This window comes from Panthera tigris, chromosome A2 (genome assembly GCF_018350195.1).
Source record: "Panthera tigris isolate Pti1 chromosome A2, P.tigris_Pti1_mat1.1, whole genome shotgun sequence".
In the NCBI taxonomy this organism is placed as follows: Eukaryota; Metazoa; Chordata; class Mammalia; order Carnivora; family Felidae; genus Panthera; species Panthera tigris.
The window spans coordinates 81,084,367-81,100,431 of NC_056661.1; the positions used below are offsets into that span (position 1 = coordinate 81,084,367).

The 16,065-nt window shown below is 39.0% G+C and overlaps 1 protein-coding gene across 1 annotated transcript in view; it reads right to left on the reverse strand.

The window, feature by feature from the left end:
* Nucleotides 1-16,065, reverse strand: part of LOC102957892 (gamma-secretase activating protein) — a 90,932-nt gene that overhangs the window by 27,294 nt on the left and 47,573 nt on the right. The window contains exons 13-19 of the mRNA XM_042977203.1: nucleotides 15,458-15,535; nucleotides 14,704-14,781; nucleotides 11,124-11,216; nucleotides 10,773-10,990; nucleotides 8,508-8,577; nucleotides 7,872-7,954; nucleotides 4,610-4,663 (exon numbers count right to left, since the gene is read on the reverse strand). Coding sequence (XP_042833137.1) covers nucleotides 4,610-4,663; nucleotides 7,872-7,954; nucleotides 8,508-8,577; nucleotides 10,773-10,990; nucleotides 11,124-11,216; nucleotides 14,704-14,781; nucleotides 15,458-15,535 — 674 coding nt within the window. The remainder of the gene's footprint in view (nucleotides 1-4,609; nucleotides 4,664-7,871; nucleotides 7,955-8,507; nucleotides 8,578-10,772; nucleotides 10,991-11,123; nucleotides 11,217-14,703; nucleotides 14,782-15,457; nucleotides 15,536-16,065) is intronic.

Here is a 16,065-nt window from a genome sequence, read left to right on the forward strand (position 1 = left end):
TAGTCTTAGGTGCTTTCGAAAAATCACCTTATTAACATAACTCCGGTGTAGCTGAAAGGAGCTTGCTATGAATAAAAAAAAAAGACATTCTTTACACCTTTGTGCCCTGGGGTGATTTCAGGCACTGGGAACAAACACTAAATATAACACAAGATGTCCCTGTAGTTCTTACCACTTAAGAAATTATAAGGAACTCTCTGTCAGGAATCATGGATGAAGACCAAAAGTGTATTTCTAGTTTTACCATAGTATCACATATATACAGACTGATCTTTGGAAAAATCACTATTTGTCACATAACCAATTGACATTTCTGGTAATGCTACATTGTTATCAAAGCAACAATCCTCATTTTTAAAATTGTAAGCTATTACGTTGTAATTTTGTTGCTACTTCGGATCTCTAACCAACCTTTTATTTAAATGATGGTGGTTGTCTGTACTGGGAGGGTCAAGGGAAAAAGTGTTGTATTTCACCAAGCACTTAATGACACCCATGCTCTACCCAATTAAAACAGTATTCTTAAAACACTTTTTAAGTGAAGAAGCATAATTAAATAAACAAGCCTCTACACGGAGAAGAGCCCAGGTGCCAATAATTGTTTTCCCAATTGCTCAGGGGTACTGAGACCCCAAATAGGCATTTGACATAACACCCTCGCTTCTGAGTGGAAGTGGGAAGGGGATTTAAGTCTCTGACTTTCCCAGTCTCTGGGTCAGACAGTTAATCTCTAATCAAATGACAAAAAGGTTTCCTTACTTTATAAAATGAAAATAGAGATGTCTGGCTTAAAAAATACTTTGGTAGGGGCGCCTGGGTGGCTTAGTCAGTTGGGCGTCCGACTTTGACTCAGGTCATGATCTCATCATGGTTGGTGGGTTCGAGCCCCGTGTTGGATCTGTGCTGACAGCTCAGAGCCCGGAGCCTGCTTGGATCCTGTGTCTCCCCCTCTCTCAAAAAATGAACAAAATGTTAAAAAAAAACAAAACAAAAACCCAAAAAAAACCTTTGGTAAAAATTCCCCATTTCTCCATCTGTGATATGCTTGTTCACCTTTTATCTTTATATTCAAGTAGGTGGTTTATATATTTTAATCCTTAGGTGCTCTTGTGGTTGGACAGTTTTAATAGTTTCTCTTCTCACCATAAAATCAAAGGTAATTTTGGGGCGCCTGGGTGACTCAGTCAGTTGAGCGTCCGACTTTGGCTCAGGTCATGATCTCTCAGTTCGTGAGCAGCCCCGTGTCAGGCTCTGGGCAGACAGCTCAGGGCCTGGAGCCTGCTTCGGATTCTGTGTCTCCCTCTCTCTCTCTGCTCCTCCCCTGCTCACACACTGTCTCTCTCTCAAAAATAAATAAAGATTAAAAAAAACTTTTTTTAATCAAGGGTAATTTTAAACCTTTCACAAAAATAGCCACTTCCCCAGAAAAAACCATGTTTTATGAAGGGGTAAAATCATTCATAGGAAGGTCACTCTTGATAACACTGCTTTTAAGGCAAGGACCTTGTTCCAATATACTTATTAATTGTTTAAAATCTTTTGGAAACCATTTTATAAAGCAAGGAAGCCACTTGTCTTTCAGGTGATAAACTTCTAATGTAACTGGTTTATGCTAGTTAAATTACATATTCATATGTTAAACATTTGTAAAGTACTCCACAGGAGAATTATTTGCAGAGAGAGCAGGAAGAAAGTGCTTATCTAGTTTCACTTTGCCTTTCCCTCTCCTGACTCCTTATCAGGGCAGTCATCTACCAAGGAGAATGGAAGCAAGTGTGGTCAGAGTAAATAGGGGTCCCTTGGGCCTCATGGAAATTCCGGCAGCAAGCATGCATTCAAAAGGTAACTTGTGATTCAGGTCATAGGTACTCAGAGCCAAGTCCTGTAGCTGAATAAGCATGGCAAGAACAGTCATATAGCTGGGACCGGGGAGGGAGGAGCGGGATGGGGGTGGTGGGGGTTGAGCCGCTGCAAGCAGGTCCATCGCAATATAATTAAGCTGGGACTTGGGGTAGAAGAAGTAGGTCAAAGGCAGCGGCTTATAGTGAGGGGTATTGTGCAAGCAGAAATGAGGAAACGTGAGACAGATCAGAGCCAGGTGTCCTGTGAGCTGGGAGATTCTGATTAGGGTCTCCCATGCTGAGTGATTGGGGTGGGGGCTGGGGAGCTGGCGGAACCAAATTTAGTACCATCTCCTCCTGAGCCCAAAGCCCATCCCAGCAGTGTACCTTCAACTTCCCAGACAGATCTTGTCTGTGAGGACAAGGTCAGGTCGTGAAGAGATCTATAGTTGGAACCTGTGCTATTGTAACCCTTCCTGCCAGCGTGTAGATACATGTAGAGCAGTGGGAGAGCTCCTCAGCAGGTTTGGAAGACAGCTGTCTGCAAGGCCAAATGCTAAAGATAATTAGGGGAGAGGAGAAATTAGTGAGAAGGCAGAGGGAATATCAAGGGAGAGAAAACACGAACAAGATAAAAACGCATCATTTTACACACAAATAAGCAAATAGAAAAAAGAAGAAAGAAAAAGTGCAAAAACAAGCCACTTTGTTCCTAAGCAAAGCAAATCATATTCTTAGCATTAAGCCAACGGGTAAAAAATGAAGAGAACCTTCACATCACTCTTCTATACTTAATTTTTTAAATGAAAATATACGACAGTGATAAGGTTATAGTAAAACTGATGAACTTGTACATTCCTTGTAAGTTAATCACAACTTTTTTTTAAAGTTTATTCATTTTGAGAGAGAGAACGAGAGGTGGAGAGTCAGAGAGAGAGGGAAAGAGATCATCCCAAACAGGCTCCATGCTGTATGCATACAGCCCGACACAGGGCTTGAACCCACAAACTGTGAGATCACTTACCTGAGCAGAAATCAAGAGTCAGATGCTCCACCGACTGAGCCACCAGGCTCACCTGCAACTTCTTTTTAAAATACCAATTTGGCAATAAGAATCAAAAGCTATCAAAACTGTCAGTCTTTCACCCAGTAATACTCCTGGACATTTAACTTTGGGGGGAATAAATCAAAGGAAAAACTGTCTATATAAAAATATTCACTGAGACGTTATTTTTAATAGCAATTTTTTAAAAGGGGGGGCTGAAGACAAAGTAAATATTTCAAAACAGAAAAATGATTAATGAGGACACAACAACCCAGCAGAATTCTATGGAGCCATTAGAGATCATAATCATGACATCACGTGGCAGCATGAAAACTGTTTGATATGATTTGCCATCTTTATTCAGTATCTCTAGATGGCCACTACTACTAGGTAATAAATGCATACCTAGGACAGAGACCAGGAGGAGGTGGGGGGGGGGGTGAGGGGGACCGACAGTTGATATGTTAGGACCTGTAGAGTTGTGGGTGACACTGGTTTCTTTTTAAAATTTTCCATTGTGTGGTTTATTGTGTGTCCACTAAACGCATTATGGGTTTGGTAGGACTAGTGATAAAAGCAGAAAAAAAATGAAAGGAGAGAGGGTCTTAAGAACCTTTTAAGCTATTAATCAAACCTTTCTTTCCCCTCCATCTTCCTCCCTTTGTCGAGCTTCCCAGTGGTCTCAGGCTGTGGCCGAGAACCATCACTTGTTGGTCTCCTTGAAGGACCCTTCTTAGGACCAAAACCCAGAACCACTACACCTGCCCCCATTGGCCCTCTCTCACTCTCAGGGCATCACCGTAACCTCAGACCTCATGGCTTTCCCCCCAGCTGCCCAGGCCTGGCCTGCCCTTCATGAACCCACAAGAATCAAGTGTAAATGAAAGGGCACAGCACAGTGAGCTGCCTGCTGGCAAAACTTGAGATTTCCCACTACACACCAAACTACAATTAACAGGAAGCAATGCCAAAAACAACAAAAGAGCTTCAAGAATACTGCTAAAATACTCTCCAGTTTTTAACTACATACACATTCTTTTCTGCTCACCCCACCCCATTCTCCCTATTGTACTCAGAAACTCTTCTGAAACCACCAAACTGCAGAAAGACACTAATAGCTACCACTTCATGGCAGGAAGGGGGTGTGCAGAAGCTTCACAGAGACCACATACAGAGCCACTACAGATCACTTTTGAGAAACAGAAAAGCAGTTCTTAGAACCAGAAGGAAATTAGATAATCCCAGTCCAGGTTACTTAATGGGTGTGTGTGTGAGTGTGCGTGTGTGTGTGTGTGTGTGTGTACGCGCGCACATATGATGAGGAGGTGGGAGCACAGATGAAGTAAAGAAACAGCTACCAGGTCCTCCAAGGACAGTTTACAAGAAAGAACTCCTCCAGTGTGAACTGATTTGAGGTGCGGTGGAAAGGACCAGTTCTATACGGTTTCCGTTGAGCCCTGTAATTCTCTATCTTCAGAAAACTGCCCTCTCCGAAGAGTATTCTTAAGAATTGCCATAATATCACTATCAGTGACTACTCAACCCCTTAGAATGGATTTTCTAGAGAACTAACCCCTACCCACATCCTCCCCCAACAGCTTACAAGCCCCCCTGGGAACCACCTTAATACTTGGGGCAGCAGGGACGGGACTCCAGTTGGGCGTAGAGACCAGCAAGGAAGCCGTGCACAGCCGTGGTCTCGCCTCTGCCTATAAGGACTTACCTTCATGAAAGGCAACGCGATCTCTTCTGTCACAAGGGTTATTCCAGGAATTTCCTATCGTGGGGAAAAAACATACACACAACTGCTAAACCTATCAACCACCACAAGCTTGAGCCTTCAGGAAGTGTTTTCTGCACAGACAGAAGCTGAGGGCAGCTCCCAGTTTGCTAACCTCTACTTTAAATAAACCTTGGGGTTTATAAATAACAGTGAACACAGCCCATCTTTTGCCTCGGGAAGGGAAATGTTCTTCAAAGTTATGATTACAATAGATGACAGGGTTTCTGAAGGAAAGGAGAAGACTATTAGGAATACAGAGTAAATAGTTTAATATTTACACATTCCCATTTAAGAACAAATTAGGCAAATTACATCTGCACCATGAAGTGTAATAATCAGGGGGACATGTTCCTTCTTTTTTTTATTGCTTTTTCGTCCCTCTTCTTCTCTTTTGCTTAAATGTATTACATTATAGTTAGCCCCTGCCTCACTAGGAGGAACCAAGATTAATGGGGTTCTTTTTTGACTTTAGCAGAAGATTTTTCTTTACCTCATCCTCCACCATAATTTCAGAAATAAAAAAATCTCCATGAAGAGTTTATACAGCAGTATCACCATGACAAATATGAAAGATATACAATTCACACCTGGAAGACCAAATTATAACATTCTGCTACCTAGTGAGCATTAAAACAAAAATTTCAGGGCACCTGGGTGGCTCAGTTGGTTAAGTATCTGACTTTGGCTCAGGTCATGATCTCACGGTTTGTGAGTTCGAGCCCCGTGTCGGGCTCTGTGTTGACAGCTTGAAGCCTGCTTGGGATTCTCTGTCTCCCCCTCTCTCTGCCCCTTTCCAGCTCACGCTTTGTCTCTCTCAATCTCTCCCTCAAAAATAAACATTAAAAAAATTAAACAAAAATTTCAATAAAAATATAAACTTCCAAGATTGCCTTTCATTCAGTTATTTTGGAAGTGTGTTTCTATAATAATTATGTAGGTTAGACTCTCAACTAGTGAATTCACCTTTTATTTTCTAAAAAAAAAAAAAATGATATACTAGAAATTAATTTAGAAGGTGTTATGTAGAAATAAAATCTGGTATTTATTTAAAACTTAAATGTCCTGGATTTTTACTGACCTACAACATTCCTGTGGAAAGGGGCATCATAGCAATGGAGAAATAAATTTCCAGAATATTCAAGCAACTGAGTTGTCTGCTATGACCACTGAAAGCCAGTGATAAGAATATATTTTGTGTTTCACTTATCACTACTCAGTAGAGAAGACACTTTAAAAAAGCATTAAAATTTTACTACAGGTTTAGGTTATAAATGGCATCTTAAAATAGGTAGAACAAGGATAATTGTTTGCAAAGCACAATTCAGGATTATCTATGTATAAGAGCATCGTATGTTCTAGTAACTTAAATCCAATTCAGTTATTTACAGAAATAATCTGTCTCCATACAGATGCATGAAATTAATATCTCCTACTGTGGCAACTGTTTATTAAGGTGTAGGATTAAGAGCATTTGCAGATTAGAAAAAGCAAAAGTAAATGATTTACATCAGTGCTAAAGATATGCATACACTTAGAAATTTAGGATTAGAAGAGACCTTTAAGGCGACCTGCTCTCACCACTGGAAGTTTAGGGCAATGTGGAAAACGCTAAAACAAGCTCAGTAGATGGTGATTACAACTGGGGGTTTTTTACACTGTACTGCTCACAGGACTTGCTGCCATCATTCTATGTGTCTACAAGAGCTCCTCTGCCCCCACAAAGTCATGAGAAATGCAAAGGTGAAGAATTGCCTGTCAAGATGAGCCTGTCATGGGTCATCCAATGAACACATGCTCCATCCTTAAACACAACTCTGGGAATTAGAGGGGTTCCCGGTCCCCACCTGTCAGAGACTGAACACAAGAGGATGACAGGGTTGGGTGGAGGGGAAAGGAGGCAGAGACGTGTATTTCCTGACTCCCTGTGGTTTAACCTGCAAACTTCCTGCTGCATCACTTACAGTCTGCATGTCTATTCACAAGGGTTCTCAAAGGAAACAGTGAGGGCCTGGTGAAGGAACAAGCTCATCTTTTCTTTGTTTTTCTACAGTGAGGCAGGAAAATTTAATAACTCTTTACAGTAAAAGATGGAAGGGCCTTTAGGAAAACACTACCACTGTGCATACAGAAAATTTAGGAATGAATCAAACACACCTGATTATATTTAGATAGTCTAAATACAAAATGGGCAAGTATCACAATTTATGCCAGTACTTATTTTCCTATGTCTGTGTTACCTAAAGTAAATTTATTTTTCTAAATGCCTTTTTGATACAAACCACTGCCTTGAGACTAAGCATATAGTTCTAACATCTAAATACGAAAGAAGAAACCTTTTTCAGGGGCAGCCTATACATGGTTTTTGCTTTAAAAAAAAATGTTCATTTATTTTTGAGAGAGAGAGAGAGACAGAGCACAAGCTGGGGAGGGGCAGAGACAGAGGGAGACACAGAATCCGAACAAGGCTCCAGGCTCTGAGCTGTCAGCACAGAGTCCCATGTGGGGCTCGAATTCATGGACCGTGAGATCATGACCTGAGACGAAGTCGAAGTCAGACACTTAACCGACTGAGCCATCCAGGCACCCCATGGTTTTTGCTTTCTGATCCAACAAAAACTCAGTTTACTGCCCCATGTTTAGGGGAAAAGAAACAATATTTTATCTCAGCACTTCCCAACTGAAAAGTAGAGAGGAAGGACAAAGAGGAAGAAAAGGTTGAATGGAGTGAATTTTCTCAGGATTACTAACTTCTACTGATCTTGAAGCTCTACACTTATTACAAATTGTCCTTATGAGGCTGGGAAGAGGTCTTAGTAAATCTACTTAGTAAACAGAGCAGCTTACAAACAATAGCATTGGCCCAGCCCTTCCTCATTAATAAAAACCTAAGAAATATTTTAATCCACCCTAGTTGCTAAAAAAAATTAAAATACCATTTGAAGATGACAGAGGCTTAATTCTTAGTAGTAAGAAGAGTAACACATATTCTATACCTTCACCTTCAATTCCATTTTATATAAATACTTTGGCTAACAGCAAGTATTTACTATTATTTTTCTGCCAGAAAACTCCAACTCAGATCCTTATCAGTCAAAAGACAAATGAAATCACAGCCATGGTTACTGTGACAGGGATGTCCTACAAATGACCCATGACGGTGAATCAATTTTAATTACATAAAGAACACAAAGGGTTAACTTACTGTATTCCAAGTGAGCACTGAGGAATATGGCAAAAGTTTATCCATGTTACTGGTTTCTGGACATATGCTCCAATATGAAGAAGCTGAACAGATTTGTGAAAGGAAAGGAAAAAAAAAAAAGACATGGTTCAATAAGAATAAGGCAGTAGACACTGTCATTCACCACAACAAGCAAACCCAAAAGTGTTTTTATTGCCTTATCCTTACCCTGGAAAGCCTAGCTATTATGGTTTCACTTTCACTAAATGTTCAGGTTCTGCTCTTTACAAGGAGAATAATAATAATAAAACTTATTTGGTACATCTATCTATCCCAGTGATGTTATACCACTTCACATGGAACTGGCCAACACAAAACTGAACTAAGAAAGTTACATCTCACAGGGGAGAAAAAAATCACTAATAAGGTTATAGAATGAAGATCATATATCCTATCAGTCTCTGAATGGCTGCAACTTCTCACAGACCATAAGAGAATGAAATTTAATTAGCTGCTGACTGAAATAGAGTTAAAAAAAAAAAAAAAAAAAAGCTCCTAACCAACATTTTGACAGATTGAGCCATTATCAATTTACTGTTCTCCCTCCAGTAAAAGGGTCAAGGATTCAACTTAATATGCACCATCAGCAACACCTACCAATTATAAATTCCTGAATGAGGTCAAATGAATGGCAGGCAGAGATATTCTCAGAAATCCACTGAATAATCTTTAAGAAGTGAGAAGATAATTCTGTTAGTATTTACATCTGCACCCTGCCCCCACCACCAAAGAAATACAAAATATATGCAAATCTTTGGGGCGCCTGGGTGGCTCAGCAACTTTGGCTCAGGTCATGATCTCGTGGTTCATGAGTTTGAGCCCGCATCAGGCTCTCTGCTGTCAGCACAGAGCCTGTTTCAGATCCTCTGTTTCCCTCTCTCTGCCCCTCCCTTGCTTGCTCTCTCTCAAAAATAAACATTAAAAAAGGATATATATATATATATGTATACACACACATATGCATATACATACATATATACATACATATATATACATACATATATACACATATATATACATACATATATATATATATATACATATATATATATACATATATATATGAATCTTTTAAAATTCTCTATTTTGGTACTGCCAAAGAACACACTCACTTCTACGTTCTCTTCAAGACACATAATGCAAGACTGTGGCTTAAGTAGTATTATAAATCAGGTCCATTTTACACATCTTTTTTACTAAATGTCCTTGGTTGGAATCCAAGTAAGGCTTCTTCGACCCCATGTTTGTTTTTGCTAGGGTACATCTCGTTACAGCAAAATACCAGTGTGAAGGGCTGTGAGATACAGGAGAAAATCAAACCAAACCACACCACTAAGCTTGGAAGCAGCAGACCTGGGTTTGAATCCAGCTAAGCCATCAGTGTGAACATTGTCACACCATCTAACCTTTGTGAGCATCACTGTATGGTCCTCCCAAGGGCATGCTGCATCAACAACTCCCTCAGTCTCCACAACCATCCTTTCCTGCTGGAGGACTGAAACTCCTTGTTCCCAGCCTTCCAGTGAAAGGATACTATCAGGCTTACCTAGCCACAGAGCACTCTCACGTTTCTGCTCCTACCAATAAGTTGCTGTTTTTATTTCCAAACGCATTCATGCTAGTTACACTTATTTTCACAATTAGGTAATTTAATAAAATATTACCATAGATGAGTGAAATATGGATGCAAAAAGAGTGTTGTTTGGTCAATAAGAGCTGAATGCTTTGTGGGTTTTTTTTTTAATGTTTATTTATTTTGAGAGAGAGACAGCAAGAGAGAGCGAGCATGCATGCATGAACAAACAGGGGAGGAGCAGAGAGAAGGGGAGAGAGAGAATCCCAAGCAAGGTCCACGCCCTGTGCAGAGCCCCATGCAGGGCTCCATCTCATGACCTTGAGACCATGACCTGAGCCAAAATCAAGAGTCAGATGCTCAATGGACTGAGCCTCCCATGCCATCCCAAAAGTTGAATGCTTTGGAAAGACTCAAAGGCATGTCTAAAACACTTACTAAAAAAAAATTAGGTATGAGATAACTAGAAAGGATTAGAAAAAAATGGCCCAATATACACAGATTGTTTTGAAAGATCTTCAAAAACTTGCCCTCCTTAGATTAAAAAAAGAAAAAGAAAGTAAGGTTAAAAAAAAAAAGGGGAAAAAAAAAGCAAGAAGTAACAGGAAGTCAGAGACAACACATTACTAGTGGTTTTATGTAAGAAAAATAATTGTGAACTCTAACCACTAATATACAAAGAAAGGGTCTTAGTCTACCTCAAAAGACAGGTGAATAAGTGCACATTTTTTTGGTTTAGGTTAAAATGTTTCAGACATCTTTTCTTCAATTACCCAACAACCTGTTGGTCCCAGTCAAGTCTAAATGGGCAGGGGGGGTTCTCCCAACTTCAAAGGATAGCTGTACAATTAAATGACAAAGTGTGTGAAAGTCCTTCTTCAATTATATCATGCAGTGTAAATATATGCTATCTTTATTACAATATGATAAATATATGCCATCAGATTTAGTTGTTTTGACACTATATATCATATAGAGACCAGGAGGAAAAGTAGATATTTGAGAAACTATTTACTGTTCACTGAGCACTTTCTTGGAATGTTACTGATATAGCTACCATTTTTCACAGTATGGAAAAGAGAGTAGTCAAAAGAACAGACATGCTCACAGTCTGAGGTGTATTTGGGGGGTCTATAAAAAAGCACAAGAAAAGATATTCAAGTTAGGATGGAAACCATAAACTTCAATTAATTGTTACAAACAAAAATGACTTCCATCCATTTCAACCACAAATATATACAGTTGGTGTTGTCCATTTGCCAGTTTTTAAACTTAAGCTACATAACCACCTTGGCTTCCAGGAACCGGCGGTCTCCACCACAGGAGAGCACACAGTGCAACACGGCCATCTTCTCACAGTCTAGCCGAGCGTTCCATAGGAACTGTAATAAATATGACTGGTTGAGGAGTGCCCTATAGAGCTTTCCAGAACACCAATCCAGTACCAGGGACCCTGACAGTGACTGTAAAGGACTATGAGGTAGCATATCAACAACTTCGCTGTTTCCTGGTCAAAAAACAAAAAACAAAAATTACATCAGCAAATAAAAGAAACTCTTCTCACCCAAATGTAAATGTTGCCAAGACAAACCCAAATGGATCATGTTAATGAATGAAAAATTACAGCCATATCACCATACCTGTCAGAAACAAACTGTGGCAGATTAGGTCTGGATGTTGAATGTTAAGTAGATGAAAAAAATGACCAGGTAAGTAAACAGCCAAGTAATAGTCTGTAGAAGAGAAAGATTTATGTTATCTGCATGTGGCAAGAGCTACATAGGCAAAGATAAAGCCCAGAAGTTCACAGTAGCCCTCTTTGTGCCTCTTAAAAACACAAACGTTTTGACCAGTATAATAATAAGCTGTCTTATATCAGTACATTTCATCTCACTAGCCAGATCTCATTTATTTCTACCTGTGGCTAATTTTCTTCATACATTTAGTCACGGTTATCTTAATTGACATCTGTAATTCCGTTTCTAAGTGAATTGTGGCTTTATATGAACCTAAATGACCTCTGAAAACAAATTAGAAAAAAAAAATCAAGCAAGATGAATTCTTCCTTTATCTGATAGTCTGGGAACAGCTTAAAATGGGAATTTCCTTCCTAGTTTCTGCCAGCTTGGGGATGCTCTAAAATTTAGTTTCCTGTGTTTGCCCACTCATTGTCATCATCACTATCATTATCGTCATTTTGTTTAGAGAAACTTTAAATTGATATTCATCAAAACAATCTCTGCAGGCATTCTGATGCTTTGTGAAATATTAATACATTTCCTTGCATAGCTAACTGCTGAGAATTCACACCTTCACAGTCCCTGCATTAGATAATTTTGTACCAAGAACATTTGTACACAGATTGAAGGAAGGTATAAAAATAGGTTTCTGGGGAATGGGAAGGTGGAAGTAGCCCTTGCCAATAATTTTTCTAGGACCTTAGAAAAACAGAAAAATTCATGCAATAGCAGTGAATTTCACATAGAAGACACATTTAGATTTTAAGTGAGCCAGCTGGACTCTTTTTTTTTTTTTTTCCCTAAGAAGCAAAAAAAAAAAAAAAAAAAAAAATCATTTGCATAGAAGGCATTCAGTGGAAAGGAAGGGAAAGAGGATGTAAAACTTGAATGATTTGACTTAGAAGTGCCCTCTCAGTCACAGGGGATTAAGTGATGTTCAAGTCTATAGCACAAATGGTTGCAATAATGTTCTTATTATGGTAACATTTAAGTAGAAAGACACAAATAATGATATAGTAGCATACAGTGGAAAGGGTCTAGGCATCAAATGATCTAAGTTAACTCCTAGTTGTAGCATTTAACCAGTTAATTAGGGTGGTAATTTTGTCCCTGGGAGACAAGGCATTTGGAAATATGTCAGGGTGTTTTGAGTTGTCCCAGTCATTGGCGTGGTAGGGAGTAAAGGTTATTAAATCGCTCTATGTGCAGGACACTCTCACACAAAAAGTATTGTTTCATCAAAAATGTCAACAGTACCTGTGGTAGGCCAAATGTTGACCCCCAAAGATGTTCAGGTGCTAATCCCAGAGCCTGTGAATATGTTACCTTAAGTGATAAAAGGCACCTTGCAGATGGGATCAAGGATCTTGAAATGGGGAGAGTATACTGGAACATCCAAGTGGACCCAATGGAACCACAAATGTGTTCACAGGAGGGAGGCAGAGGGAGACCAGACTACAGAGAAAATCATGTGAGGATGAAAGAGATGGGAGTCATGTCGGTCACAAGTCAAGAAATGCTGGCCTCAAGATGCTGCGGGAGGCCAAGGATGAATTCTTCTCCAGAATCTCCAGAAGGAACCATTTCTACCTACACTTTGGCTTAGCCCCTCAAGACTCCAGATTTTAGAATTTTGACTTCCAGATCCCTAAGACAACATTTATGTTGTTTTAAGCCCTAAATTTGTGATAATTTCTTATAGCAGCCATAAGAAACTAACACAGTGCCCCTGACATGAGACACTAAAAGAAGACTGGGTGCACATCTCAGCCTTTCTGAGCCTCACTTTCATTATCTGTAAAATGGGGATAACATCACCAAACAGAATTGTTTTAAGGATCAAGATAATTTAAATAACAAACTTAGTATATAGTATTCATTTTTCAAAATGATAGCTTTTTATTTACCAATGTATCTTTCTTATATAGAGGTGTTTGGGATTTATAGAAAACGTCCCAAAGCCCAATCCTTTAGTATTTTAATCAATATAAGCCCCCTTTTAATAGGGTAGCAATCAGGAAAATTGCATGCAATTTATAGGAAAAAATACATCACTCACAAAGCAATACTGTTGTCATAAAAATTACTCCTGGAATAGTTTTAATCCTGGGTATAATTTTGTGCCTATGAGATAAAATGTGTTTAAGAAGGAAAGATAACTTATGTAAGATGGCCTATTTTTACAAAGCTCTAGTATTTCTGCTGGCTCCACGGTCTGAAGACCATAGATTAAATCATGCCTGCCCTTTTTTAAAGTCACTCTCTGGGGAAAAAAAGGAAGGCTACCTTTGACCTCACAAAATGCTAAGGTTATTTTTAGTGGAAAGTTTCCCCTATCACTCTTAGATGGGATGTTGATGTAGCATTCGCTACTTGATAATAATCAAGTCTCAGACCAAGGAAACCTTATATTTATCTCTCTTACCACAGGAAGCAGTAGAATCAGGCCTCTCTAAAGTAATTTCCCACAGGTTCAAAGCTCATGTTAACATTTGCCACATACTAGCCCACTCAGCCTTAGATACCTTACCAACAGTATCATTCAAAAGAAAAATATTTTTATGTACTTTCTTATCATTTTCATTCTCATTTTGCCAAGTTCCCTCACATCACACCTTCCTAAGCCTTTGTCATGATAGTAGAAGGACTGGGGAACAGGAATAGGGGAATACATCAAAGAATCATGTGCTGTAAAGCTGAAGCTTTTCTTTTTAAATATTGTCATGTCCCTTGGGTAGGCAAGCAATACTTCTGTTACTTAGTTCTGTGCTAACCTGTTTGTGACCCTCACCCCAAATGACATGCAAAAGCAGCTTTCAGGAGGTTGGTACAATAAACTCCTTCTTTATTTTCTTCATTATAGATTCCATTAATACGTTCCAACCTAACACTCAAGTTCCCTTACCATATTTACTCAATGAAAATCAACACATTCAAGCTGATCCGTAAATCATTTACAGCTTGGAAGGCTCTAGCAACAGGAAATGGACGATTTTTCAAAGACCTTTGTCCTCTCTACAATCAATAATGAAACTGAGGCTCAGAAGGGCTGAGATGTGTGCCCAGGCTTCTTTCCTACTAAAAACACAGGAAAGCTCACAGCCTGTGTTCTCTAAAAAGGGAGATGCATCCCCCTCCCAAAAAAAAGCTGATCTGGATGGGGGGACACAAATACGTCCTTTAGGGTTGGTCTATAAGCCTTGAAAAAGACATAGGTCAGGAAAAAATATATTATAAAAATTCTAACTAACTTAATACAGTTGACTATTGAACAACAGACAAATTACGGGTGCTAATGTGTCCAGAGAAAACCTTCCCCTATCAGGTTTCAGAGAGGTCAGTGATTGTCCTCACAATCCGAGTCCTGAAGAGGTAGGAGAAAATGGGGTGCACAGATGAGAAAATGAGATATAAAAGGCTGAGTATCACATGTACTAGAAAGGAGTGTCAGAGCAGAGAGACCCATCTCCCTCTCACTCACCAAGGTTGAGAAAAGTAAGGCCCTTTGTCACATGTGAGTCAACACTCCCAAGAGCAGCAGTGAAGGTCTTGCCGTGCCCTGTGGGTAGAGAACAGGAAACCAAGAAAAGAATGGTAAGAAACAAAGAGCCGGAATCCCACCCAAGGCTATTACTCTATGTGATACTCTCAACATTTAGGAGCTGTGAAACTGACAAAGCATGTGTCTGACTTCTGGATTTCGTGGTTCCCCATCATTCTCCAAAAACCAGCAGAGAAAATGGATCACAAGTGCAATCACCATCTAGTACTTGTTCTGGGCTTGGAGTATAATATTAGACTTTATAAGATGGGTTGTGCTCAGATAGAAGGATCTGAAGCATTTTGTTGTAATGTTTATCACTTAACATTTATCATAAACAGTCAACACATATATGTTATGTGTATTCTACATTGTACTCTAACAGCAAAGAAAAAATATTAAGAAAAATTGTAAGGAAGAGAAAATACATTTATAGAACTCTACTGTGTTTATCGAAAAAGCCCTGCATGTAAGTGGATCTGTGCACTTCAAATCCACGTTGTTCAAGGGTTAACTGTATTCATCATTAATGAATTTATTCAGGAAACATGTATTATATAGGTATAAAGGTATAGAATGTACTGATAAAATTCATTACAAGGTAATAAGTCTTTAAAATTTATCTAACTTGCTACCATTTGGAAAAAGTGATTATGTAAAAGTAAAAAAAAAAATAAGAATAAATGGCATGTACCTTTATGAAAGTAAAACACTGAATATGTGAATTTTTCCCAAGAGTCAAACTTCGGACTGTAACACACACATAAACTTCCTAGAAGTAAGAAGGTATTTAGTAGAGCTGAAAAGAATAGGAGACAAATAAAAAGTTTCCTAAGTCACTTAACCTGGCTTCTATTCCTTTAGACGTTCTGCCTCAACTTAATACAGAGATTATTTCCCAAATCTAGAAATGGTCTATTAATAAGTTAACAAGTTGCTAATTCCACAGTTACTCAGCACACACATAAGCAATGTATTGTGATGAGCTACTAAAGAATAGGAAAATGAATAGAGATACACTCCTACATATGAAATCATGAGTGTCTAGAGAAATTTACAAAGCTTCATAAGATTCTCCTAATATACATATACTGCCCTGCTCTCTTATTTAGCTTGCCTTCCAGGCCATTACTAATAGCTATAGACCCCAGTTTAACAAAAATGTACCTCTTCTTTACAGAAAGTTTCCAGTCTTCTTTGTTATCTGGAATGGAAGGCAAACTGGGCCAATAAAAGCAAATGTGTGTTGGACCATACCCAAACATATTTGGGTCACCAAGAGCCTTGGTCCAAGGGCAAAGA